General features: G+C 50.9%; 5 protein-coding genes across 6 annotated transcripts; 4 read left to right on the plus strand and 1 right to left on the minus strand.

The window, feature by feature from the left end:
• Positions 1 to 113: 113 nt before the first annotated feature.
• Positions 114 to 26,750, minus strand: LOC131206030 (ribonuclease P protein subunit p25-like protein). Of its 2 annotated transcripts, XM_058198388.1 has the most exons (3): positions 26,617 to 26,750; positions 757 to 1,069; positions 114 to 682 (listed from the first exon to the last, which is right to left on the minus strand). In XM_058198388.1, exons 2-3 carry the CDS (start codon positions 1,032 to 1,034, stop codon positions 187 to 189), a joined length of 774 nt encoding a protein of 257 aa, XP_058054371.1. In that variant the 5' UTR covers positions 1,035 to 1,069; positions 26,617 to 26,750; the 3' UTR covers positions 114 to 186. The 2 variants fall into 2 exon arrangements, with proteins under 2 accessions (XP_058054371.1, XP_058054372.1); XM_058198389.1 differs by lacking the exons at positions 114 to 682; positions 757 to 1,069 and adding an exon at positions 9,766 to 10,180 and having other exon boundaries at positions 26,617 to 26,748.
• Positions 6,870 to 12,321, plus strand: LOC131206027 (tyrosine decarboxylase). Its single transcript, XM_058198384.1, has 7 exons — positions 6,870 to 7,236; positions 8,924 to 8,994; positions 9,086 to 9,322; positions 10,797 to 11,502; positions 11,571 to 11,823; positions 11,904 to 11,993; positions 12,062 to 12,321. Exons 1-7 carry the CDS (start codon positions 6,870 to 6,872, stop codon positions 12,261 to 12,263), a joined length of 1,926 nt encoding a protein of 641 aa, XP_058054367.1. The 3' UTR covers positions 12,264 to 12,321.
• On the plus strand, positions 13,312 to 14,227 carry LOC131215886 (uncharacterized). Its single transcript, XM_058210282.1, has 4 exons — positions 13,312 to 13,586; positions 13,656 to 13,816; positions 13,893 to 14,025; positions 14,089 to 14,227. Exons 1-4 carry the CDS (start codon positions 13,312 to 13,314, stop codon positions 14,225 to 14,227), a joined length of 708 nt encoding a protein of 235 aa, XP_058066265.1.
• On the plus strand, positions 16,149 to 17,238 carry LOC131206031 (uncharacterized). The gene is made up of 4 exons (XM_058198390.1): positions 16,149 to 16,560; positions 16,631 to 16,794; positions 16,868 to 16,994; positions 17,062 to 17,238. The coding sequence occupies exons 1-4, from the start codon at positions 16,256 to 16,258 to the stop codon at positions 17,180 to 17,182; spliced, it is 717 nt and encodes a 238-aa protein (XP_058054373.1). The 5' UTR covers positions 16,149 to 16,255; the 3' UTR covers positions 17,183 to 17,238.
• Positions 20,888 to 25,783, plus strand: LOC131206028 (aromatic-L-amino-acid decarboxylase). The gene is made up of 6 exons (XM_058198385.1): positions 20,888 to 21,017; positions 23,577 to 23,761; positions 23,862 to 24,784; positions 24,857 to 24,996; positions 25,358 to 25,541; positions 25,633 to 25,783. The coding sequence occupies exons 1-6, from the start codon at positions 20,888 to 20,890 to the stop codon at positions 25,781 to 25,783; spliced, it is 1,713 nt and encodes a 570-aa protein (XP_058054368.1).
• Positions 26,751 to 26,892: the final 142 nt, after the last annotated feature.

Raw genomic sequence — 26,892 nt, forward strand, 5'->3', positions numbered from 1 at the left:
TCTAATACAAACTCGTATTGAAACAAAGCACGTGTCCCACTTCTCCCAATGCAATTCTTTCAATCGACATCAGCAAAACCATTAAGAGGGAAGATAGTGTGAATCTTCTCGCTGTATTTGCACCCTTGTAAATCCGTTGTCCACATTACCTGCTACGAAGTCTTTCAGCAGCTATCTGTCTGCTTATTAAACATTCGGCTGGCCGGTGGATGTTGCCGCTCCTTCATGACTCCCATTTTTCGGATTGTTTCGATTGCCATCTTTTGGTTTGCCCTTTTTTCGTGATCCATCTCCCGGAGCGCTGCCACCCGTGGGCTTCGGTTTTCTTTTGTCCGCTGACCGGTCCCGTCGTTGCTGCTGGCTACCGTTAGCCGTGCCGGCTTCATCATCTTGCCGTCCGTTACCGTAGTGGCGGTTGGCTTTTTTCTTCAGCTGTGGACCGGTGAAATAGTTTCCCTTCTTCTCACCATCCCTAGGGCGGCGCTGGCCCTGAGGTCGCTTTGACGCTCCATCAACCCCGACGGCTTCTACCCAGAATCCGGCTTGCGAATTCGAGTGCTGGTAACCCGGTGTTCCGGCACCGATCGCATCCAGTGACTCCAGTATGTGTACGCAGGGAATATTTCGTTTGGCCACTATCTGCTCCAAGCCTTCCTGTAGAGGGTCCCAAAATTCTTCCACTCTGAAAAAGATAACAACACAACCGAAAAAGATTAGGGAACAACACGCAATACGATCGATTCTGGTTTATGTTACTTTCTGTAGCATATCCGTGTCACTTGATGTAGTTCAAAGTCACGCTTCAGTATTTCGGCGCAACTTATCGTCTTCCCAACTCCGCCATCTGAACCGCTCCACACGACAGACCGGTACGACCCGTCGGTAAGCGCTTGCTTGGCGTGTTCGGTCAGATTCTTGACCGACGAACCACCCTTCACGTGCATCCACAGGAACCGCTCCGGTAGCACTTCGATCGGAATCTGCTCCTGTGACAGCTCTTGCTCCACATTCTTTCCTTTTTTATAGTGCATCATCCTGTGGTCAACGGCAAGGAGCCGCCGTTCTCTTCCTGCGAAATGGTAAAAAAGGTGTTTGAAGTATACTGCCATCGCGGTGGTCAACTTAAAGCTTCTAATACACTCTATTCCAACGCATAGTGCATAGCAATGAATACCCCCGATCGATTGATGGCACGATAAACCCTTTGTTAGTCGCGGCCTTTGCCGTAGAACGCTCCACAACATTCCAACAACTTTGTCAGTACGATGAGAGGAGGACCGAAAGCTGAACAGAAACCAAACAAATTTAAAGACGGGCGATCGATTCTTTGGGTTGGTTAATTGAGAGTGAATTGCGTCAGACCGTAGTCATCGTTTGTGGAACGGAAGAAACAAACCGATTCGCCTTAACCCGTAGAAAATTTAATTTGAACAATAAAACGAACCCAAAGTGGAGTATTGGTGGCAGCAACGCCGTTACGTAGAAGTTGACTTCATTCTGCGTCATCACACCGAACAGTGTTGAAAACGTAAATGGGTATCGAGGAATTGGATTAATTTTTGAGATCGTTTATGCAAAACCTGTCCTTTCGTAGCATGGTAGCACGTCGTTCCAATGGGTGATTCAATTGAAACGAAGAACGATTGGGCGTTTGAATTATCCAATCGAAAATCGTGCCCCTATTAGCAGTGCTCCACGTTGGAGTTCGCTGTGTTCGCGTTTCATTGTTTCGTCAACTTTCTTTTTCAAATACTTTAATGGCGAAATTGTGTCAGTTCAGAGCTAGAAAGATGTTTTTAAGAGCAACTTTATTCAAGAATTACTCTCGATTCGCGTTCACTCTCGATTCAAAAAACAACTTTAGTCTTCGTCATCGATTTCGAAACGAAGCGCAGTTTCGCGAAATTCGATCGACCGTGTACCCGGCGGGACACTCGACATCTTAGGGCCAGAATTTCGCGATGAGTGAACTAACTCCGTCCTTCCGCTGCTATACTCCTTTTCAAACGATGATCCTCTATGAGCGGCGACACAATAAGGGCAAGAGCAATTTTCATTGGGATAACTGTACCCGTTAGAACAGCCTCTTTGTCCGTAATTCATCTCGCCGTCGTCGAATTGAGCCTGCGCGAATAGTAAAAAAAAACAGTACATCGCAAGCCAACGGCCAAGTCAAACTCTTCCAGAACACTTACGCTATTTGGTTAACGATGAAAGTAGTAAGGAACTATAGGAGCTGCGATGCCGCTACACAACTAATAACAGGACAGCCGAATTGCGAACCTTTATACGGCTTAACCAGGATTCAACAAAACCTTGAGATGCAAGTCCAACCCGATAAAGAAACAAAAAAAAAGGTAGCACGCCGATTCCGCACAATGATTGCCTGTAATCACCCATTATGGCGAACATAAATTTCTACCTAAATAGAAAAATGAAAAAATGTCACGTAGTATGTGACCAACAATAATAATTGTATATATTGTTGCTATCTTGATCGCAGCTATAGTCAGTTACTCAACGATTCCAGCGGTCAAAGATAATTAAAACAACCCCAATATAAATTCCTGCAGGTGTTCAATAATACAAATCGATATATTGCGATATTATGAGCTTTACTTATGTACAGCGACTTCTTAGAAGTATGGCACGATAAGATAGGCCTTAAAGCAAAAATAAATTTGAACCTGCGATACGAATGTGCACGCACGCTGCCAACAAAACACCAGAAACGAACCATCGTGCCAATTCCAGTGTTCTGCACCTTCCTTGCTGGCCCGCACAGTGAAGAGCAATCCATCGCGCGATCGAGACGTCCCGCGACCCAAGGATGTGTGCAAACGAAGTATAATTTAATTGATCAGAACAACCACTTCGCACATCGCGGTACTACAGTTACGGGGAAGGAAAATTAAAATATCGACGCGAAAGGCACCCAGTCCGTTCTGCTGCCTGGCCGTTCTAACGGATTCGACAATTTCCTTCGCGGGAAAACCCGTACACCCTGCGAGTGACGGCGTAGTGATTGAACCCTTTCTCGAGATATATTTATCGGCATTTAACCGAGCAAGGAAAAAAACGAAGACCGATGTCTTCGTTTCTCGAAGGCTGCCTTTCGAACCGACCGATGCCCCGCAGTGTGGAGCCCCGATTTCTCTTCGCCGTCGCTGTCGCACGGTTTAGTGCACCCGTCGGTCGGTGCGTACCGGGCTAGTGCGTACAAGACGCCGTGCTCGCTAGCCCGAGCACACCATTTCCATGACCCGTCCTGATTCCTGGGGGCGTTTTGGGCGGCCGGAGAGGTTAGAAGTGAATTAATTTTCTTTCGACAACCTCCAATACATATTCTGCGCTCGGGAAGACGATCCACGGCAACCATCACTTCAGTTCGTGTCACCCGTCTCATTGTCCGCCTTCAATTGCTCGCGACGGGTTTCGCTCTGAACGCTTTATCCCTTTCACACTCCCCGTTGGGGCCCGGTATCCTTCTCGGGTACTTGCCAGCAAAGCCAACCGACCAGAAGTTATGCGAGCGGCGTGAAAGAATTTCATTCAGAAATATCGCCTCACTCCTTTTCACCGGCCGTTCCCGGGGGAAAGCCCCCCGGGTGAAGCCGGGCCCGACAACAATGTGGTGAAATAAGAATTTGAGAAGAACGAAACCGCAAGACGCGTGTCAAGATTTATCAGTCTTTGTACTTGGCGAGGATGAATAAAATGATGAACAGAACTGGGGTTTACGAAAGTGATAGTCAGGTCCTTGCCAGAAACGAATTATTTTCAACCTTCACACGCGATGCCGAATACCCAAGGGATAGCAATCGTGACGTCAAACGGCGACAAGCACAGTAACCAGGACCCGTTCTTTCGCTATGTTGCGAGTCGCAACAATGTTGCCATCCTCCGAAGCTCGTCCGAAGCTTCATCACTCGGCGAGGAGTAACTTGAACGAGACACAGACGAAGAACGCAACGTGGTGATAAATTTAAAACACTATAATTCGCGTTACGAAAATATTAATTACGCAACGAACTTACAGTGACCGATGAATGAGAAAGTTGAGTCAACATTTGCAACAAACCGTGAACCCCGTGAACAATAGCCCCATCAGCAGGTTAATTACGGCATCCGGGAGCCGTGGCAATGGCATGAATTACCGATATAAATAGGACCTGCTACTTACGCCCGCGTTACGCTATGAAATCACTTAAAACATGATTGATGGTGTCAATCAGCTGCCAGTATCGATCCGTGCCATTTTTATGCGGACGCCCTCCATTCGGGAAAGACCGCCTGGATTGCGATGACCAAATTCGATCGAAAATCATAAAACCGTGCACGCGGCTGTCTTCCTGCACGGGGCTGACGAAAAAAAATACGGTCGCCACGAGGGCCAAAAAAACAACAGCCTCAGCATCTTTTCTGCAGCCTCCAAAGGTAATCACGTGGAAGCTTTAATAAGCGTTCTATTCGTGTTTCAATGGGAGTTACTTTCAATAGAAAAAAATCCACTAACCGGGCAGTAAATTGAAAAGTTTTACCAATAAGCTTCACCTCTCGGTCAGCAGCGTCTCCGCCACGTGAGCGATATGCTGAACGGCGCAGAAAGGTGATTGAAAGTTAATTGATTCCGATGTTTGGAAAATAAAAATCCAAAACGTGCCCGGTTGCGGTGCTAAAGCACGGACACGGGGTTCTTTACCACCTGTTGACGAGTTGGGAAAACGAGAAGATGCATCCGAACGCAACGCGAGCTCACCATGTTTGCCTTCAGTACGGCGGCAATAATGCAGAAACCTATTCAATGTTCGGAACTCCGAACAATGCGAACGGGTGTTAAGTTGCACAATGCGAAGGGGAGACTTAAAATGGCGGACAGAGGCGGTTATGTACAGACGTGCACTGTGTTACTTACTAAAATGTGGGCCACACAGTTCCGTTAACTAAAGAAAACTATGAAAAACCTTACATTCCTCTTTTACACTCTCACAAAATCGCGTATTGCGCTGGCGTATCGCCAGCCAAATGACATCAGAAAGTGCTTCCCTTCGCGTTCGGGTCTATGACGTCAACGGAACTGATCAATAAGCTATCCGCCGTGCTAAAAAGTCCGACCACACCGACACCTTTTGCCGCAGGATTTCTACAGGATACGACTCTATTCATTGATCTCCAGCGTTAATTCGCCGTTTGCCACCCAGTCTCAGGCCTCCACGATCCGATCCGGTACGAATTTTCTGCACTTCACCGCCCGAGCGCCCGAGCGACATCGAAAGCTGGGTTTCCCATCGCTAGAGGGAATAATAAAGGCAGAACATTCTTTCCGCGGGTCGATATCTCGGGTCCTCTCGCTTTTACCCTCCGGAGAGGTGGCGACACAAGTAAGAACGTCGCCACCACCGGAGCACGACGGGCGACGCATCGGAATGTGCGCCACATTGAACGCACTCTGCACTACTCCCGCACTTACCGGATGCCAACACCGGATCCGATCCGATGCTGGTGTCGAACGAGATCCTTTTCTCCCTTTCCACGACAGAGCCGGACGGACACGAGGCGAACGACGACGAAGTGTTAACGAGCAAAGGATCTCAGTCGGGAAAGCCCACCGCTGATTACGGCAATGGCGCGGTGATGCGAAACGACGGTCAGGGAAATCGGTCGGCTGATAGCGAAAAGGATCTATGCTGACCGACAGGACGCCAGGCGGCTCAGTTAGCGTCGGGAAGCTTCACCGTCCGGTTCGCCAGTTGCTCGGCATAAGAAAGAACTGTCTCCCTTCACTGTTCCCTGTCAGGGCCAGATCCGTTGTGTCCAGAGGGTCCTCCCTTTATAGAGGCAGTGATTAAAGCGCAACAAGTGTGGTATGTGCTGATTGTGAGATCATTTGCTCGATTCGAGTAGTGCAGAAACGGAGAATAAATTTGTGAAATTATAATACTAAAGTAACAGTAATTGTTCTGTGGAAGGAAATCTTCTGTGGAAATGGGAAATCGTGTATCGCATGAACTGAAAATAGATTACAGACGTTATGGAAAAGCTGCGTTCACAAACTTTAACGCCAAAAACTGATTGGCGTTAATTGACCTTGATTGATTGACCAAAAACTGACTTAATTGATTCGTTTTCTAAAAATGACTCTAAAAATGGTGAAAAAGTCCTAAACCATCTGTTTTTCCCAAATCATGTATTAACTCTTTCTTCGAATGATTGTGGTCATATTTTAAAACATAATTTGATCGTACTTTGTGCTCCCAAAACGAATCCGGAGAAGATGTCTGGTGCAAGACCAATACAGAGTCCAGAAACAATCACCAAGAAGAGAATGGGAAATTATAGTCCGTAAAGAATTCGTGGAACGATGCACTCTGTTATCGCTATTAGAAAGATGGTTGATGAGGTTGAAATATCGTATCCATTCTTGCCAGCAGTTGGCAACGAAAGTCAGGCGTGCCACCAACCTTAGCTCTGTTCCACTATCTCTACGCCAAAATTGTCTGACAGAGGGCACCGAGCCAGTAACCAAACCAAGTTGGACATCATCGACAAGCCATTCAATCAGCATCTGTTTCAGTTCGCTCCCCTACCAATGGAAAGTTCTCACTAACCGGCAGCTGTAAAAACAGTCTACCCGCAGTCAGATGCATTTTATGAGATCTTTGCCATCGGATCATAAAATAGCATCAGCGCATTTAACTACTCCCGGTACGGTGCAACATGAACAGGATTTCCACCAAACGGCTCGAAACTGTTTACAAAGCACCGCTGCGAAGTGCACCGCGCAGCAAGATTTCATGTGACGTTACTACTTGCAGCTTGCAGCCAATCGTTCTGTGAAGTCAGTGTAGGTCCGAAACCACTCGCCAGTGATGGATAGTAAAGAGTTTCGACGTCGTGGAACGGAGATGGTGGAGTATATCTGCAACTATCTCGAGACGCTCGAGCAACGCCGCGTCACGCCGAGTGTTGAGCCGGGCTATCTGCGGCTGCAGTTGCCGGACGAGGCGCCCGAAAATCCGGAGCCCTGGGAAAACATCATGCGGGACGTGGAGGACAAGATTATGCCGGGTGTGACGCACTGGCAGCATCCGCGCTTCCACGCGTACTTCCCGTCGGGCAACTCGTTCCCGTCGATCCTGGGCGATATGCTGAGCGACGGGATCGGGTGCATCGGATTTTCGTGGGCCGCCAGTCCGGCCTGTACCGAGCTGGAGACGATCGTACTCGATTGGCTAGGTGAGTATCTCCGCCTCCGCGATAACAGTATGGGGTCACCGCCATCGGATTGGCCCACCAAACCGTGAAGGCAGGGCCTGAGATTAGCAACAGCAACTGCCAAAAGTATTGAGCCCGATATCGGGTGGGTCGGTCGCGTCGCACGTCGCGAGACGAAAGACGTCACGGGGGCTAGTCGTGACTCAAACCATCGCAATGCAGAGTCGCCCGGGAGAGGGGTGTGTTTGGCCTGGGGAATGTAAATAGTAGCCCCCCACACGGTTTACGACCACCGCACAGATGATCGCGGGCCGCAGGAAGTGGTTTGACGTCTTGGGCGGAAGCGAAGCCGCCGATTTTGGAGCAATGGTCACAGATGAATGAATGGGATATTTTTGGAACAAACTTTGGGGCCAAAAATAACTCCCAAAGGCACCGGGCGGATGCAAACCTTGAATTATGTTTCCAAACAACTAGCGTGGTTTTGTTTTCCTCTCGCAGCCGCACTAGAGGGAATATATGGTCGGCATGTGCGGCTCAACTGTCGCGTCCGATTGGCCACCAAACAAATTTACGACCGCCGTTAGAATCACAACATCTACTGAATTAATAATGATCAACGATTGGTTGTTAACGGCTCGTGTTAAAAGCAATTAATATGTTAAAGAGAATGAAATTAACTGGCCGAATATAAAGAGCTAAATGTTACCATTAAAGTTCATTTAAAATTACAATTAAGCTTCTTTTATCCTTCCTCAATCCGATCGGTCACTAGGCCAGTGGCTTGTAAAACTATTCAAAATTCATCACGCATGATTCAGGGAAGCCACCGCGCTGGCAACGCCAGACAGGCGCTCCTTTAGGTCCTCAAGAGGCCGCACGCTCGAAGACAGGAGCCTTCCGGAATGTGTGGTGTAACTTTAGTATTCCAACCCCATCGCTTGTGGTGTCTGCTGAGGGGTTTCCACAACACAGAGCCACAGCGACGCCGTCGGCCAACAGAGCAGCGGCAGAATAGCGTCTCATTACCATAAATAATCGATGATAGAATGGCGTCGGATGGGAAAATTGAGGACACCATTTAGCAGCAACTCGCCACCCACCCTTGGTAGAATGTGATGATGAAGTGCGTTTTATTTTCTACCAAACTCCAAACCAACCACCCTGCCGGTGTCGGGTTTTTCCCCTGCACAACACCGGATATGGTTTCGGAAGGCATAACGTATCTCTGCGACAATTTCTTATCCCGCCGGCAAATGCTGTAAACACTGGCGTGATGATGAAATTTTGAACCACTTGTTACACCATCAACATCAGTTCCGAAGGCGCCTTTAGTACAAGCTTCCGCGAGACTAGCCGCGCTGGAGTGATAAATTACGTTTTAATTAGATCAAACCACGGACGCCCACCTAGGTTGAGCCTCCTCCAAAGTTCCGCACTGGACAACCGCGTCCCCTTGCGAGCCCCTTGAGGAGGCCACCGAATTGCGGTAATCTCCTATTTTTACCACGAATCTTTGATCATCCACTGTCAACCAACGTCCTCCACAGCGCTGGTTTGTGAGTGATTAAACTATTAACGTGCTTCCTTCGGCTTTGACTTCAGACTTTTACCCTGCTGGACCGTAGCTAATCGTGTCGTGTAATTAAACCCATCAACTAGTTTAAAGGACCACTAATTGATAGTTTTCGCTGCTCTCTTCCGGTAGGCAAAGCGATTGGACTTCCCGATTCGTTCCTGGCGCTCAAACCCGGTAGCCGCGGCGGTGGCGTAATACAGGTACATCGGGCTAATTGAACTCGGCAAAGTAATTAAAAATGGCCCCTTTTTTCTTCCCTTCCGGTCCGGTCTTCCGGGCTCGGCGCTACAGACTTCGGCGTCCGAGTGCGTGCTCGTGACGATGCTGGCCGCCCGGGCCCAGGCCATCAAGTATCTCAAGCAGCAACACCCATTCGTCGAGGAGGGCCACCTGCTGTCCAAGCTGATGGCGTACTGCTCGAAGGAGGCGCACAGCTGCGTCGAGAAGGCGGCCATGATCAGCTTCGTGAAGCTGCGGATCCTCGAGCCGGACGAAAAGTGTTGCCTCCGGGCGGACACACTGATAAAGGTAAGTGAGGGCGTGTGTTTCTTTTGGGAGATAATATTATCCAAACAACGCCAACGACATGTACTGGCGGCAGCGAAGCCCATTGAAGGTGTCGAAGGATTTAGATAAACAAAAAGGCGGGCCACGTGCGAGCAATTTTCCTATTTTTGAACCACCAGCTTCATCCCGGAACTGGGCCGGTTTGGGTCGGATGGTTGTCGTACCTTGAGTCGTCACACCACGGCAAGTGTAAGGAGATTTTCCGTTTAGCATAAACAACGCCCGGCTGTTTCCGTGGGAGTGATTCATGCGCTGAGTACGATATAAGATTTCACCGTCCGGCGATTCGACGCTGTTTGATGAAAACAGGATGCGCACGGTTGTAACACAGTTAACCGTTTCAATATTTCAGTTCTAGAATCCCAAAGATACATTTTGGTTATTAACATTGAATTCTTCACCGTCTAGTTTTATTCTTCATACATTACACCATCACTCTCATCGCTATCGATCCGACAACATCGAACATCGGCAATGGTTCAAAGGAGCCAGCGCAATGCAAAATGGGTTCTTTGGGTTGTAACCCAAATTACTCTGCCAATCCTTTCGCTTCCGCTCTGCGGTCACCATTACTGTTGCTGGTGCTTCTCCAGCACCCGGCGTGCCTGCTGCTGACCGTGCTCGAATCCAGCCGCAAACCCGCTCCGGAAGCCTTCGTCAAAATTGCGCTGATAGTGCGTTTGCCGCCCGGCATCGATCCCGTCCGCATAGGCGGCCTTAATGAGTGGTTCCGCCAGGCGCTTCGCATCGCGCTTTGAAATGTCAAACTCCTCCTTTTCCACCTCCGGCGGATCCATGCCCGGGCCGAGGGAAGACAGCCTGTCCGCCAGCCGGATGGCGAAAGGGGAAAGAGAGAAAACGCAGAATGTGAAATGAAGAAAATGACGAAAAGATTCGATGAAAGTTGTTACGAGCTACTGGGGAAAGCATTTTCGTGACAGTCCGCAAAAAGGTCCGCCCGCGGGGCCACTGTTCGAACGTACGCTTCCCAATCGGAGGGCTATGATTATGTACTTTGAAGATTTCACTTCCGGTGAGCGAAAACGGAGACGCATCGATTGGGTGCCTGCCTCATTTGGAAAGTTTAGTGTACCTTCGACGAGGCTCCAAATGTTGCAAAAGCCGAAGAGATTTAAAAGCTAAAACTACGTGCCCGTGGCACCGTTAATGGACGGACGATCGAAGTCGATCGTAAATTTAACGTGCTTCGTTTTAGTGTTCCACGTGGATAGCTTTTTCTGTGGGAATTTTAAAATACTCGCTCAAACTCAATCTCCGTGGGCACGATACTTAGGCGAAGCAATAAAGAAGCGAAATGTTCCCAGCACGTTGTGAGGTTAATGAATGTCGATTTCGAATGGACCTGGAGGAACTCGGGCCTCCATTCACCGACAGTAACATAAGTGTTTTTTTGCATTTTCTGTCCATCGCCCAGGCCATAGAGGAAGATGAGCAGCAGGGTCTGATACCGTTCTTCGTGTCGACCACCCTCGGGACGACGGGTTCGTGCGCCTTCGACGATCTGGCCGAGATTGGGCACGCGGTGCAGCGTTTGCCCAGCATCTGGCTGCACGTCGATGCATCGTACGCCGGGAACGCGTTCATCTGCCCCGAGCTGAAGCCGCTGCTGAGGGGCATCGAGTATGCCGATTCCTTCAACACGAACCCCAACAAGTGGTTGCTGACGAACTTTGACTGCTCCACGCTCTGGGTGCGCGATCGAATCCGGCTCACGTCGGCCCTCGTCGTCGATCCGCTCTATCTGAAGCACGGCTACTCGGACGCCGCCATCGACTACCGGCACTGGGGCGTACCGCTCAGCCGACGCTTTCGTTCGCTCAAACTGTGGTTCGTGCTCCGCAGTTACGGTATTTCCGGGCTGCAGGCCTACATCCGGCACCACATTCAGCTGGCGAAGCGCTTCGAGGCGCTCGTGCTGAAGGACAACCGCTTCGAGGTGTGCAACGACGTGAAGCTGGGCTTGGTGTGCTTCCGGTTGAAGGGGACCGATCGCATCAACGAGAAGCTGCTGAGCAGCATCAACGCGTCCGGCAAGCTGCACATGGTGCCGGCCTCCGTAAACGATACGTACGTCATCAGGTTCTGTGCCGTGGCGCAGAACGCCAAAGTGGAAGACATTGGTGAGCCCCTCGGTGAGACCGATTCGGAGTGCCTCCCTGTAGTAACTCTGTCCGTTTGTACCCAACAGATTACGCCTGGGATGTGATCACCGACTTTGCTGCCGAAACGCTCGAGAAGGAACAGGCGGACGAGATCAGCGAGATTGTCGATCGTCGCAAGACGCACACCCTCGCCCAGAAGCGCTCGTTCTTCGTGCGCATGGTTAGCGATCCGAAGATCTACAATCCGGCCATCAACAAGGCTCAGACGCCGCACCGGATTTCCGCCGAGCTGACCTCACCGGGCCACGATGGAACGGTGGTGACGGTGCAATCGCCGAAGTATGGCACGGGGCACTCTGCATTGGTGTGGACCTGTGGAACGCATCTGATGAGCCATTTTGCTTTCTTTCCGTAACTAGGACCCCCGGATCGGCCTCATGGATCAGTTGGCCGTTGGCATTCCTCTTCGCGCCGGCCGATGATGGCACCAAAAATGATGTCACGTTGAGGTGCGGTTTGTCACGCCAAGTTGTGTCGGCCCATCCATGTGTAGTGTCCCCCTTTTCTTCTCCCGCAGGTTTCGCCACCTGGACACCATGATGCGGCTGTCCGCTTCGCGGCGCAACTCGGCCACCGGCGGTTCCTCACCGTCACCGGAGGCCGAAAATGGCATCACTCTGCTGAAGTCGCCCAAAAAATCCCCGATCATGCTGCGAAAGCGTGGCTCGTCGCCCAATCCGCCGGCAGCTTCGAACAGCAACGGCTCCAGCGGCAAGTAGAGGACCCGGGGCTCCCGTACGCGCACACTACATTAGCCACAAACCACTAGCTACAACCCTAGCCTGGGCAGCAAATAAAAATGAACACGATACTCAGCTGATCAACCGACCGGCCGATAGGACCGTTCGGCATCCCAACACCCGACCGCGGCCCGCGGCCCTCCCACAGATTGGACACACTATAAATGGAGCGCTAGAAATGTTGTTGAAAGTAAAATTACTGTATTTATTCTCATTGAGCACACAAATAAACAAATCGAAACGAACGAAAACCGGCACACGGGCCTCCGGTGGGATTCCGATTCGCTCGTGATTTCATCGCGTCCACGTTCATTGAGAAGTGGCCACTCTTGCTCTGTTTTGACAGGGACTGGACTCCAACTTGCAACTTCCACCGCCAGTGCAACACTAAATGGCTGCAATTGACTGACTCTGTCGGCTAGAGTACGATTATTTTTAGATAATTGTGTAGTAATAAGCGCAGTTCTAGTCTATCGATAGACACTACACTGGGTGGTGTATGCCATTCACGGAATTCCATTGCAGATAGGTCAGGATTTCTCGATCGGCTTGAATCGGCAAGACGTCAGCGGCGCTGTGTCGTTTGCGCAAACCAAACAACTGCTAAGAATGTGACTAACGCGTACACCTTGAGAAGATCACAACAGCTTACATTCTCGAGCTGAAATATTGATCGCCTTTCCGCGTGGAGCTCCCGAGGAAGGATTAACAGTGACCGAAACGGGGCCTGACACTTGCCAAAAGTCGATGCTGCGCAGTTTGAATTGGCTGCGCGTCTGACAGAATGGCTTATTCTTCGAAAACAATCAACCTTATCAACGTGAGGTTCTCGGGTGCCACCCTTCCCAGAACTGACCCGTGCCAATCGTAAACGGCACGGGTCCCTCCTCAGGTTATCGCCCAAAAACCACGCACGTAATCGCAACGTCGAAGTGTAACGTAACTTTGAGACCCTAAACAGTTTTTGCTAGACATTCCTCAGAACACGAGGTCGCAGTTTTAGGGTACCTCCCGTCGTGGTTACATTATGCTGAAGACAAGTATCGTTCTCGTTCTGCTCAGTTGGGGGTGCGGGGCCGAAACGGCGTCCAAAGTGGAGCCTCCGGATGCGATGGACTTTTCGTACGATCGTCTCTGGCGTTACGCACAGCAACAGTGCAGCGAAAAAGGTATATCCGCGTCCGAGTTTACCAACTCTTGGCTGACCGTGCGACGCTGCCTGAAGGATAACCTCGATGTGGTGCAGTTGAACGAAGACTCTATGCGGCTGGACACATCGAACCAGGAAGCCATCCTTACTAGGTAGGTGTTTTGGGGAGGGGCACATTGATACGATCTACAGTGATCTGTTCTGTTGCGCGCGATCGCCAGGCATTGCCCGAAGATGTACGAAGCGATCAAGTGTTTCGATCCGTTCATGGACGTAGTGCGGGGCTGCGTCGACAAGGAGAGCTACGAAATCTTTCACGCACTTCGCAACTGGTTCCAGGACATCCTTCATTTTCTGTGTGACAGCAATGGAACGAACTTTGGTAAAACAGTCCACATACCTTTGCCGCACTTTCCCCCCTGGGGGGTCTTTATTGAAAATGGTTGATTGCCCCACAGCTTACGACAAACGGAAGCACGACGAGTGCACCCGTGACATGAACCAACACATCATAACGTGTGCGGCGGAAAACATGAACATCATCTCCACTCCGGACCTGAATCGGAAGACACTGCTCGAAGAGAACTGCAAGTAAGTGGATCGAAAGGCGCTGACAATATACCCTCTTTAATAATACCGTCCCCGGGGTTCCAGCATCCTGGCGACGGCGAAAGACTGTTTGGTCGCCAAGCTGAAGCAGTGCGACGTGTTTGCGAACGGGGCTCGACTGTTCTACAAAAACTTTATCCAAATCACGTCCTGCAAAAACCACACCCAGGAGGAAGGTGGTTGAGAAAATAAAACCCATCACGTATCTGCGCCTCTCGTTTTCTGTGTGCTGCATTTTGCGGTCCTAAACATAGCGTTACGCCGTCGTCCAATTCACCGAACCAACGTCACGCGGGTGCGCGTGCGCGCTCAGCCATCGATCGGCGATCGATGACAGACTGTCACTTTCACGTGGGATGGGGGTTGTCAAAAACAAAATCGGCGCCAAATGTGTGGAACTGTAACGAAACTCACGCTGACTCATTCGACTCCGCAACCTGTTTCGCATTCCGTTTCACGTGCCCCGTGGCCCCAAAATTAGTTCCACGGCAACGGCAACGAACCACGTCGGCATCGACATTAGTGGCCGATTTGTTTCGCACCGTTCCGTCGGCCACATTTTGACATATCGTTAGCGGATCTCCCAAGCCGGCTCTTTTGTCCGTCAATTGAGGGAGCATTCTCTGCCAGACTCCCGCCGTTTCTTTTGGCCGGCCGAGTGACGACACCGGACAACGTTGTTACTTAACGAGCGCGAACTGAAGGAGAAACGACAACCGAGAGATACAGAGAGATAGAGAGAGCCAGCGGCGCTTTTGGTAAAAACTTTGAACCAAGCATCCCGTTTCACGGCCAACGACTCCTAGCGGTCCACCCGGGGGGGGGAATCTGTCCATTCATTAAGATGGAGAGGATGAGGTAGGTAGGTGGGAATTCCCCGGACCAAAGGTCGATCGGCATGCGAATTGCTAACTCATCACCAAGCAAACCAAGTCCGGATCGTAGGGAGTTGATCTTTCAACTCTCTGTGCCGCAGTGAGCTCGGTACATAATCTCCGCATAATTCCTTGCCGAACCGGACCGGACCGGCTGCCAAAGCTGAATGACGAATGACGCATTCATCGTGACGTTGCACGTTTGCTGGCGGATGGCGGATTTTTGAAGTGAAACTCCCCACCGAAGAGTGTTTGCAGTGCAGCCACTCGGCCCACTCGGTTCACAATTCGGGACCGGGGCCTTTTAGGCCATTCAAAGGCCTAGGCAGGCTGTTGGACTTTGGAACGTTTACTTAGGGGCGCGTGTGTGCATGTTTATCACTTTTTCAAAAGGTACTCGAAGCATCCACTTTTGGATCCGATCGCAGAAAGTGGACCCGAGATGGGACCCATTAGCATCGGAAACGACTTGAAATTGCATAGTTTAGGGTCGATAGTTTATTGTTTGAAATACAGACGGTGATTGCGCATGATCGTCATGATCCAGCATGATCTAATGGAGCTGATCTGACGTCGAAATTGGGTTCGAATCAATGGGCACGTGCCATAACACATTACTCACGACGGAGAGGACACACCAAACAGAAGCATCGCCATCATGGCCAATAGAAGAAGGTCACCATAATGAGAAACCCGATGCTAACCTAATTGTCACCTTCCGTGTGCAAAATGGGCGTGAAAACGGCACCCCGAGTGCAGCCCGATCACGATCGAGATAGACCCCCACACCAGAGGCCGGCCTTGTTGACTCACCCTATCGTGGATATTGTTCACCCAGTCCGAACACCACGCACCTCCCAAAATCGACGCACCTCCTGAGGTCACTCAGTGTCCGGACAGTAATCTGGGATAATTCACATGATCACTCGCCTCGCCCGAGCAAATGGAATTAACCCATCAGCGGGCCGATTTAGTTAGCTTAATTCGATAATGACCGTCGCACAATGCTGAGCCGCGCAAATGGTCCGTATCCGCGGGGGCCCCACAAATGTAGAACGCGACCGAACCCTACCATCGGACAAGGCGACGGCCATTGTTCTTTGCGTGTGCGCGCGCGCGCAAAAAAAGGGTGATCATTGTGACATTGTGTGCGTATGCCCCGCTGCGATCGTCAACAATGGTAGCGATTGGTTGCAGTGGAGAAGTACGCTCCGGTCGAATCAAGGGCCACAAGCAGAAGGAATTGTCAACGGTCAGCCCTCCCAGTGCGCAACGGAACGTGGCACGGTCTGCAGGTGTCGGTCACACATCCTCACCATCGTATCAAACCAAGCAGGATGATCCCTGATACAGGGTTACTACTGGCGTTGGGTGTACTGCTGGTTGTGGTAATTCCACCATCGGTAGCCAAACCGCGGGAGTTTAACTCGTCCGATCTGGAAACTTTGGACAGTCCGGCGTTTTTGGCCGACATACGCCAACAGTGCCGCAATGCCACCGGCAACGATCAGTCGTACCAGGAGCTCCAGGGCTACATCTCCACGGTGCTGCCGCAGTGTTTTATGCAGCACGTCAACATGGAACAGCTGAAAACGGACACCGTCAACCTGGAGGACAAGGAAAAGAGACAAGTTTTCCAGAGGTGTGAACGAGTGTGAGCCCGTGCGATCACTGACGATCAATAACCTACCGGAACGGTGAATTTTGTTTAGAATCTGTGCACAGATTAACGAGTCGCTCGTGTGCCTAACGCCGGTGATGGAAAAGCTTAAGCCCTGCCTGGACGGAGAGGATGTGAAGATCATGGAACAGGTGGTCGCCACCATCCCGGAGGCGTTGGGTATGGCGTGCACGAACAGTGGTGCCCTGCTGCAGAGTAAGCAACGGCCGGCTCTCACGAAGCGGACACTTTGATACACCATTTCTTGGGAATGTTCTCTTTCCACCAGACTTCACTCAGCCCGCGTATCGGTCCTGTGCGATGGAGCTGCCACCGATGATCGAGGAGTGCACCGGCGACCTGCCCGAGAGTATGAAGCACGTTCCTTTCTCACAGTACTCCGACGATCAGTGCGAGTAAGTCGGCGGCGGATACCGATCAAAAACGCACCACAGCCTCGATTAACGTACGTTGCACTTCCAGCGAAATCTATGGCATGCGGGACTGTTTCAGCAAAAGAATCAACGACTGTGGCGCTACCGGGTACATGGACTTCTTCATACTGTTCTACCGCAAACTGCTGGCTCTGACACCCTGCAAGTAGCAAGATGCAAGTCTAGCAGCGACCTTACCCCAATAAAGAGCATCTACGTGGATGTGCCCTGGATCTGAGAAAACTGTGAATCTACTCGACGGGGACTATGCTGTGATCAAATGAAAGAAATAGCGACGCAAGGCTGAAGTGGCTCTAGCTAATAGACGCCAGGTGGGCTACTTTACACGCGGTTTATCTATCCATACGCCGTTATCTATACGTCCGTTGGGCCGATAGGTATGGTGCACTATTACGGCGCCATTCGTTAGGTAAGTGCTGATACGCATCAAACTGTTCCGAGTCGATAAAAATGCGAACCTCAAACCTTTAAAGATTCGATCGAATCGAAGCATAAACCTCGAGTTATGATTCAACCCCGGGTGGAACTCTCTTTACTTTTGAAAGATAAATAAGCCCATCGGCTTGATCGCGATAAGCTGCGGATGAATCACGGCGACCATGTCACCTGAGAGCCTCGTGATAGGGTACCTATAGCGAGCCTTGTTACTTTTGCCGGTTGCCACCTCGTCCCGATTCTGGCGAGGCAAGCAGTTTACGGCGCCTCAGATTGTTTCGCATCACGTGCAGCGGTTCATAAATGACGCAGTTATGGCAAGCTGTTAAGTGACATGATTATGGGTTGTTTATTTTTAGCCTTCCCATTATCAACCCTCAACGGGTCAGCAGCAACAGCGTTAGCAACATTAACCGAATTGATAACACGACAATGTATTTTAATATTCCAAAAAAAATCCCACCACACTTAAGTTCCAATCTTGGTTCCCTAAAGAAAGCGCAGGGTCACCTCTACAGTAAGCGCTCTAATACCTACCACCAGGCGCCCCCATCGACACCAAGGGATGCAGAATTAATTTCGCTAGAGACACTGGTGCCCAAAACACGATACGCAAACCAAACAAAGATTAGCACAAGTCGGTCGGTGAAAATCCCCCCCCGGGGCGGGCAAATGTGTAGTTCCCCTTGACGGATATCAGCATAAACATTGCGATGCAACATGGCGTGGCTAAAATTGGATCGATAAGAAGCACGGTGCACCACCACGATGGGTCTCATTAGCCCTCTACATAACTGAAATCACGGGGGATAAGATAAAAAAGCCTGCAAGTTTGCCCGAAAGCGTGGCAGAATGATTCATCGGAAATGATGATGGATCCGTAGCAGAAAAGATTAAACTTTTCTTCGTCGGCCGGGGTTGGCCGTTTTTGGACCATCGAGAAACCGGAACTCTTCTGGAGCGTATTTTAACAACCAATTACTACAGTAAACACACGCAGGTTAATGATAGTCAGACGTTGTTTTACATCCCGGTGAGTTCGGTTTGCGCGTTGGGCAAACAAATAATAAATTTCCAACCGATCGTCGGTCGGAACGGATTGAAGATACACGATTCGTCGGTCCGTGTTCCTGGTTGAAAAATTAACCATCGTTCGGAACTACCCCACGCAACATAATGAGCTAAGCGAATGAACTTTGAGCCCCCCGATTAGGTCCACTGGCAAAGACACAAAAGGTTGTGATTCGATTAGACCGCGAGTGCTAATTGGCGAAATCAGCTACATGTTTGTAGCAAACCAAACACAATTTGCAACGTGCGCCGGTGCTGCTGTCATCGCAGCACCCGGGAATCCGAAACCGATCGGCAAACCCGGACCGACCAATGGTACAAAGCATGTTCGGCATCATCATCATGAAGCATGCTCGGAGCATGACGTGTGACATTAAGTTCTGGAACTGTGGGAGATTTTACAAGCCGATATCGAGTGGCACCAAACTTCCCAACGTCCCAAAATGCACTTTCGATAAGACTCGACTCGGAAATGGGGAAACACCGCCAACACCCGGCACCGCCTCGCAGAATTGATCGATCCTCGTCGATAGTGACCTTGTTGATACGGAACATCGATAGGCGTACCGGAACGTGGAATCAGTGGAACCGAACGAGTGAATCAGTCCATCCGCCCGTTCGACGAACGGGGATACACCAAACAGCGGAAAAATGTAAGGAATTCGACATTCGACGCCACGCCTCGTGGGAGGACATGAATCGAGTTCCGTGAATGAAAAGAGTTTACATTTGTTAACGTAAATAGTTGCTCCGGTTCGGGGGGCCGTAATGAAAACCGGTTACCGGTGCGCGACCCGCGAGTCAAACTGTCGGAAGTACGCCGCCGTAAATAGCGCACGAGCTTCCGAATACTTGCTGCCCGTAAAGAGGGCATCATCCACGCTGTAAATAGACGCGATTTTTATATACCCATCTTTTAACCGCAAAACCTGGGTCATAAACTGAGGCTCGTCTCACAAGGCCGGGCATTATTTCGGCGTGAGTAAGATCGGGTCGATCTTTGGGGTCAGATGAACAGAAATACCTGCCGGCAAGTAGTGCGCCGTGAGTTCATACCAACGGAGTGACTCACGGAGTTGGGCATCCGTCAAGATGGCGACCCCCCGGGAATGCCTTCCCATTTGAGAAACAATTGATCAGAATGTAGGAGTGACCAATGGATCAAGATGAGGATTACCCTTGACGAAGTACAGTTCGTGGGTTGAAACTGTGACGAATCTGCCCGGCGCAGACGAGAAGCGCCACATCTGTCAACCGAAGATATGTCCAGACTTTGCACATCACTGTGATAACGGCAACCGGTGATAGTGGAGTTCCGCTACCGGGCGAGTGACGCAAGAGCAAAGCTCATTTTACTAACCACATTAATCACCTGGGCCTCGGCGCATCATATGCAGCGTGATCCTAGTGCAACTAGAAGCACCGGAGATCCGGGATCGGGACGGTAAACATGGACTGTCCCCGGATGACGTTGCGGTTATAGCATATTGTGAAATGTGGTACAGCAACAGGCAACATACACGAAGGCACTCACGAAGAAATTTGAGCAAACCGTACCTTGCTGACCGATAGCGAAAGCGCGAGAAATTCCGCGACGAGACACTGGTCACACGCCGCGGCGCCACTACACGCTGTCGACCGCACGCACGTGAAACTACGCAACTGAGCGGCGGCGCGCAAACCCTCACTCGATAAGGGTGGCATATGTGTGACAACGCACCCTCCGCAAGCCCGAGCAGCAGCATAAGGCACCGACGACGAGGACCTGTGGCCCGTCCCGGCGATGGTTCCCCGGCCGCCGCCGAAGTCGCGCCCCATCCGCGAACAGTGCGTTTGGCCCCCATCAACGTTCGCGAATTCTTCGCCACTCACGATTCACGTCATCGTTATCCTCTCGCATCGCTCGGTCTCTCTCTCTCTCGCTCGCTCTGGCCGTTGTGTATCCAAGATTCTCTTCGAGCCGGTTCACCCGACGACGATAAAAGCTTTCGTCCGGCGCCGAGCACCGCCAGTTACGATCGTTTAGCGAGCGCGTGAATATAACGCTACCCTTTGGGTCACGATCTGCAAGATTTAAGCAAACATTCTGAGACAGTTTACACAGGTCCGTGCTGTTGCGTGGAATATTTGCACAGCCAGAAGCGAATTATGTGATTAGGCAACAAAAACGAACCGAGCAACGTGTGATCTTCGTGACTTCCAAAACGAAGAACAATACTGCTACCGTAGTGAAGAACTCTACCTGGTGAAGCCTCTTGTTGTGGGGTGTTAGTGGTTCGGCGAAAAAAGAACAATATAAAGGGGAATTACTCGGATCGGTTTTCAACAACAGCAACTCGGCAGCGACAATGAACACGGAGGAGTTTCGAAAGTACGGCAAACAGATGATCGATTACATCTGCGACTACGGGGAGACGATCGATACACGCGATGTCGCCCCGACGGTGGATCCCGGTTTTCTACGCAAACTGCTGCCAGGTAAGCTGCGTGACGGAAGCGGTCTCCGCTTGTCCAGTCTCAGTCCCCTGGCCATTTCTTCACTCCGTCAAGCTTTCGGTCTAAGAATTGAAGTGGAAAAAAAGATTAAAAAGTGTAGAGGCAAGCCTTCCCGCGTCTCGCCGATAAGTGACACCCGAGTGAGTTGATCACCCTTGGTTCAAAGCGTGTCGATAAACATCAAACTCAATTAACAACTCTGTCAGCCGCTGGCGCAAGCGAATCGTTAGTTACCGGCCGCAGTAGATGGATAACACCATTATCTACTCTCGCCCGTGGTACAACGGAACTGCTGAATGTTGCTTTTTTCATCATAAAACATCCAATGCGATGGAACAGCGGAAAACACTATCGAACGGTTCCGTTTGATCTGCCACGGCTGATAACGGAGCGTTAGGGGTCGATGAAGACGAAGCTAACACCCGCGAAACGAACCGAATTCGAACCTGTTTCTTACGGCCTTTCTCACAAAAAATCTCCCATCGGCCCCGCGTGAGGTGCTATGCTTCGTAAGTACCTTCTTTGGCTGCGCACGACATCTAATTAACAACAACATGGTGCCTCGCCTCCACTGAGATGGCTTGTGCAAGCCTTTCGATGTACCGCAGCCGCTCGTTGTTGTCGCTGCTATGGCCTCCTAGGCACACCGTTTAGCGGTGGCCCGGTCATGGGGTGGCTTCTCCAATGACGTCCACCCATCAAAAGGATGTCAACCGGCACCGCGGGCGGGCTTAACCCGAACTAGATAATCCGCTTTAAAAGACCCCCCAACCCTAAGACGTCGCCTCCGTTCCGGTCGGGATCTGTGAGGATTCCTTGAGGGCCCTTTCGGACCGGACCACCGGACGGTGCCGCCGAGTATAGAGGTTTATTTGATGCATCGCGTTGGGTTTAGTCCACGCCTCACGTGTTAAGATCGTCAGAGAACGGCGTCCGCAAAGTCGCGTGGCTCTTCCCCTTTTTGGCCGATCAGTCGATTACCAATGTGCGAACGTCAACCGCATGACGCAGGTGTCAAATGTGACATAGAATAAGTGAATGGAAACAACATTTACAAAAAATCACCGGAAGTTTCGACACGATAAAAATAACTATTACCACACGCTGGAGATAAGGCGGCAAAGGATCTCTATCTCTCCGTGCCGGGTTTACAAGCAACTTACGGGCCCAAGTGCCGGCTTAGATTTGTTTGAACAAAACCACGTAAAACATGCGGGCCCTACGACGCCAGCACCTCGGACAGTGTCCGCTAAATTGGATACTGGCCACAGGTGAATGGGCAACGAAAACCGTGCGCGGAGATGGGTGACTCCATTACATCAGAAGCTAGTAGCGTTTATTGATTTAGGCGCTCCAGTGCGCTCCCGACGACTGTTGCCTTACGACGGTGAACCCAAACACAAACAGATGGTTACCGAATGCCGTAAGCTTCGGGTGCTCGTTGCTACTACTTCACAGTCCCGTGCTAATCTGGAAAATGTCCCGGATACTGGTGACCGAAGTTGGCGCGTCCGGCGACCGGGGTTCACACGGTCCTAGTGCCCAGACGCTGATGATTGATTCGTTTGCGGAAGCAGCCATTTTTTGCTGAAAATGAGACAGCAAAAAGCTGCATCCAACGCGAAGCGTTCAATTAACTTTGAGTTCCCATTACTGTTTCACTCCTAATGTTGCACGCCGAGCACATTTTTTGCAACCGAAACAGCTAATCACGGTTTCGTGATTGATTCGCATTGGCCAAAAATACCAAAAATAAACCAAGCAACAGGTCTTAAATCGGACCAAACTGGAGGATCTATTTGGAAACTGCAAAGTATCGAGAGGCACAACCTATTCTACGGTGGGACGAAATCCGGTTCCGAAAACATTGCAGCAGATCACTAGAAAATGAATCACCGACTGCAAATACCATCATGATACGATCTGCTCACATGAATTTCACTGTCGAAGGTCCTACTTTCAACCAATAGAAACTGGCGAGGACTGACCTAGGCCGCCAAAGGCGAGCCATGTTTGACCGAACAATTCGAGTTCGGGCACAAACAACTTTGGCAAACAAACTCACCACCGCTTTTCCTACACGATCGATACACGATCGCGTGCAAATCGCTTTTCGCTGCGTTACCATAGTAACCATCGTAATAGCCTCCGGCCAACCGAAAACAATATTATCAAATTACTAAACTTTTCGCTTTTACAACCACATCAAATGGCGTATGCCTGCCGGAACGCAACAAACGGACCAGGCTACCATCGAAGGGCGACCGAATGATTGCGTCTCCTGTAAACTGTGGGCCACGGGACAGGCAGGCAGGCCAAGAATCGCCGCTTCCCACGAGGCGCAGTTCTACGGACTGCGCTCGTTTCGCGAGCTACTAAATTTAACTGGCGCAACCGAGACCGTTGCAGGGGTCGCTCCGGCTTCTTCCTTTTTCCCCAAAATCCCGCCCCGATTCAGACCGATAGATGCTGACTGATTGCGTAAACATACCAATTTTACTACACTTCATTAACGAGAGAAATTTGTTTGGCGCGGTTTAGACGAGGCACCGCAGAAGGGCGAAGACTTCAAGCGTATGCTGGACGACGTGGAGACGAAGATCATGCCGAACATGGTGCACTGGAACCATCCGCGCTTCTTCGCGTACTTCCCGGCCGGCAACTCGTACCCCTCGATCCTGGGAGACATGCTGAGCAGTGCGATCGGGTCAATTGGCTTCTCATGGGTAAGAAATGTCTCACGAGCGCACCCGGGCGCTAAATATTTGCTCAACGCTTCAACGCTTCAACGCTTCACTCTCTCTCTCTCTGTCTCTCTCTGGGCAGGCATCCAGTCCGGCGGCGACCGAGCTCGAAACGATCGTCCTCGACTGGTACGCGAAGGCGTTGGATCTGCCGGCATTCTTCCGCAGCGATGCCAAGAATACCCGCGGCGGAGGCGTCCTGCAAGGATCGGCGTCCGAGTGTGCCCTCGTCTGCATGATGGCGGCCCGTGCCCGCACGATCAAGGAGCTGAAAGGGAACCACGTGGACGTGCACGACAGTGTCTACCTGCCGCAGCTCGTGGCGTACGCATCGAAGGAGGCGCACTCTTCGATCGAGAAGGCCGCCAAAATGGCGATCGTCAAGCTGCGCGCCCTCGACACCGACAGCCGTGGAGTGTTCCGCGGCGACACGCTGCGTCAAGCGATCCAGGAAGATCTGGCTCAAGGACTAACACCGTTCTTCGTCGTCGCCACCGTCGGCACGACGTCTGCCTGTGTGTTTGACAACCTGGTCGAGATTGGGCAAGTGTGCCGTGAGGTCCGCAGCATCTGGTTCCACGTGGACGGTGCGTACGCCGGCAACTCGTTCATCCTGCCCGAAATGCGCCGCTTCAAGGAGGGTCTCGAGTACGCCGATTCGTTCAACACGAACCCCAACAAACTGCTGCTGACAAACTTTGACTGCTCCGCCATGTGGGTGAAGGACGTGAAGTCACTCACAACGGCCCTTGCCGTCGATCCGCTCTACCTCCAGCACGATCACAGCAGCGCGATCGACTACCGGCATTACGGCATTCCGCTGAGCCGCCGGTTTCGGGCGCTGAAGCTCTGGTTCGTGTTCCGCTCGTACGGAATCGTCGGTCTGCAGAAGTACATCCGCAACCATATCGCGCTAGCAAAGCGCTTCGAAACGCTGGTCAACTCGGACGATCGGTTCGAGGTGCGAAATGACGTCAACCTTGGGCTGGTGTGCTTCCGGTTGAAGTAAGTCGAAGGCGAGGCTCCAACGCACCTGACCGGATGTTTGATTTTTCGATTCTTTCGCGAACCCCACAGACAGACGGACCGCATCAATCGGGATCTGCTGGCGAGAATCAACCAATCGGGCAAGTTTCACATGACGCCCGCCATGGTGCGTGGCAAGTACATCATCCGGTTTTGCGTTACGTACGAGCACGCCACCGAGCAGCATATCGGTAAGTGGCGGGGACATACGGGGAGCCGGAGGTTACACGCCTTCCACACCGAGAGTCTTTCCGAATCATTGCAAACGATTAGCATAATTGTCGTTTATCGATTTTACGACACTCGTGTCACGATGATAGTGACGATGGCGGTGATAGCGCGAAAAAAGGTGCTACTGGCGGCATGTGACAACAAACATGACGTTATCGTGTGTGGATGTTCCTCACCCCCTTGTATGATGCAACATCACGTAACGGATGTTATCAGCCAATGTTGAGCCAGTCGGCACATAAATTGATAAACGAAAGTTATGCGGCTCCTGTCGCTACCGTGCACAAAATCTCAAGCGATCTGATTTTTCTTTCGCAACAGATTACGCCTGGGAAGAAATTAAAAACTACGCCGAGGAAACGTTGGTCGCCGAGTGCCCGGAGGAGATCCAAGAACCGTCGACGGCCGCCAAGAAGCCCCCGAAAAAGCTTACCCGCAGCATGTCGACCCGGTTCTCGTTTACGCGCAGCGTTTCGAAAGAGATTTTCGAGCGACAAAACAGCCGGTAAGTGAGCGAGAAGGTGTGAAGGTGTGCCCCCTTGCCAGGGAAGCGAAACTCATAGCGCCATCGCGTGTCACGCTCCTTTTGCCGACAGCTCACAACTCACGGATGGTTGCACTCCGATCGTTATCATCGACACGGACGACATCCTGGAGAGCTTGCAGCGCGCCTCACGCATGAACGGTGAGCGAACCTGCAACGAAACCTACGACGACACCGACAGCACGGATGAGGCCAGCAACTGACTAGGCCGCACCGGCGGTTCCTGTACTTCCCGGAGGTCCTCACCGTCGTACTCCTCGCCCGAAGACGAATCATCGGAGGCTTCGGCGGGCAGCGGGGGCTCGATCATTTCAACCACTGGCGGTCACGATATCGATTGCCGATGCCGGCAGCACCGATCGCTGCACGGGAACCAGCACCCACAGGAATCACGTCCGGCCAAGTCGAAAAGCTGCTCGCATATAAAACAATTGTGATAAGCTTTGTTCCCCTCCGTGCAACGAATCGTTCGGGAATGGGTTTATCGGCAACTCGACGGGAGCGGTACCGACCGAACGTCTGACCGACTGAAAAGTATTATTTATTTGTATTATTCAAACGCTAGGTAGCATTTAGAGACCTCTCACGGAGGGTAATTGTTGTAAAAAGAATTTCCTCTCGCCATGACGGTATGTGACGCCCGACGGAAGCGGCGGTCGTGCATCTTTTAGAGTCTAAGCATATGTAAAAACTTATATTTATATGTACAGCCAATTGTAGCAATAAATTTCATTGTCTATGCATCGATCACGCTGACCCCTGAAGGGTTTATTGTTTACATTCCGTGACGGCGATGCACGTGTGCCGGGAATTGCATCGGGACCTTCCAAGCGCTACACTTCTTCGCCCAGGATGGACAAAGCTGAGGTACGCTTGTAGGGTTTCGCAAGAAGTCGAAACCAAGTCTCCGACCGCTGCACCGAAATATTCCAAGCGAATGAGCTCCACATCCACAACGTCATAAATACAGTGTACCAAAATATTCCACTCACTCTATCGATATCTACTATGAACATACGAAACAATAATAACATACCCGATTGTTAGGAAGTAAGTAGTGCGGTTGATAAACTGATAAAACTGGGAATTTAATAAACTTTACTCAACAAATCGGCGACTGTTCCAAACACGTTCGGAATAAAAACAAACCAACTGCTTTGAACTGAACTGTCATTGGCCCAGTGGCGTACGCTTCGGCAGGGTAAACCTCATAAACTCGGGTGGTGAAAATACGCCGTGGTGAGTTTCGTTTATTTGAAAACCGATCAATTGCAAAACGGTAGAAACAATCGGTAATCGTTTTGCTAAAAAC

Source organism: Anopheles bellator, chromosome 1, assembly GCF_943735745.2.
Source record: "Anopheles bellator chromosome 1, idAnoBellAS_SP24_06.2, whole genome shotgun sequence".
NCBI lineage: Eukaryota > Metazoa > Arthropoda > Insecta > Diptera > Culicidae > Anopheles > Anopheles bellator.

What these genes read in the sequence shown, in the direction of transcription:
- LOC131206031 (XM_058198390.1), top strand. Translation starts at nt 16,256, where the DNA reads ATGATCCCTGATACAGGGTTACTACTGGCGTTGGGTGTACTGCTGGTT. An exon ending in CAGTGGTGCCCTGCTGCAGA is followed by an intron (nt 16,795 to 16,867) that starts GTAAGCAACGGC and finishes TCTTTCCACCAG; the next exon opens with ACTTCACTCAGCCCGCGTAT. An exon ending in TACTCCGACGATCAGTGCGA is followed by an intron (nt 16,995 to 17,061) that starts GTAAGTCGGCGG and finishes TTGCACTTCCAG; the next exon opens with CGAAATCTATGGCATGCGGG.
- LOC131206027 (XM_058198384.1), top strand. Translation starts at nt 6,870, where the DNA reads ATGGATAGTAAAGAGTTTCGACGTCGTGGAACGGAGATGGTGGAGTAT. An exon ending in GGGCGGACACACTGATAAAG is followed by an intron (nt 9,323 to 10,796) that starts GTAAGTGAGGGC and finishes TCCATCGCCCAG; the next exon opens with GCCATAGAGGAAGATGAGCA. An exon ending in AAAAATGATGTCACGTTGAG is followed by an intron (nt 11,994 to 12,061) that starts GTGCGGTTTGTC and finishes CTTCTCCCGCAG; the next exon opens with GTTTCGCCACCTGGACACCA.
- LOC131206030 (XM_058198388.1), bottom strand. Translation starts at nt 1,034, where the DNA reads ATGATGCACTATAAAAAAGGAAAGAATGTGGAGCAAGAGCTGTCACAG. An exon ending in ACACGGATATGCTACAGAAA is followed by an intron (nt 683 to 756) that starts GTAACATAAACC and finishes TATCTTTTTCAG; the next exon opens with AGTGGAAGAATTTTGGGACC.
- LOC131206028 (XM_058198385.1), top strand. Translation starts at nt 20,888, where the DNA reads ATGAACACGGAGGAGTTTCGAAAGTACGGCAAACAGATGATCGATTAC. An exon ending in TCTACGCAAACTGCTGCCAG is followed by an intron (nt 21,018 to 23,576) that starts GTAAGCTGCGTG and finishes GGCGCGGTTTAG; the next exon opens with ACGAGGCACCGCAGAAGGGC. An exon ending in CTGGTGTGCTTCCGGTTGAA is followed by an intron (nt 24,785 to 24,856) that starts GTAAGTCGAAGG and finishes CGAACCCCACAG; the next exon opens with ACAGACGGACCGCATCAATC.
- LOC131215886 (XM_058210282.1), top strand. Translation starts at nt 13,312, where the DNA reads ATGCTGAAGACAAGTATCGTTCTCGTTCTGCTCAGTTGGGGGTGCGGG. An exon ending in CAGCAATGGAACGAACTTTG is followed by an intron (nt 13,817 to 13,892) that starts GTAAAACAGTCC and finishes ATTGCCCCACAG; the next exon opens with CTTACGACAAACGGAAGCAC. An exon ending in CTGCTCGAAGAGAACTGCAA is followed by an intron (nt 14,026 to 14,088) that starts GTAAGTGGATCG and finishes CCGGGGTTCCAG; the next exon opens with CATCCTGGCGACGGCGAAAG.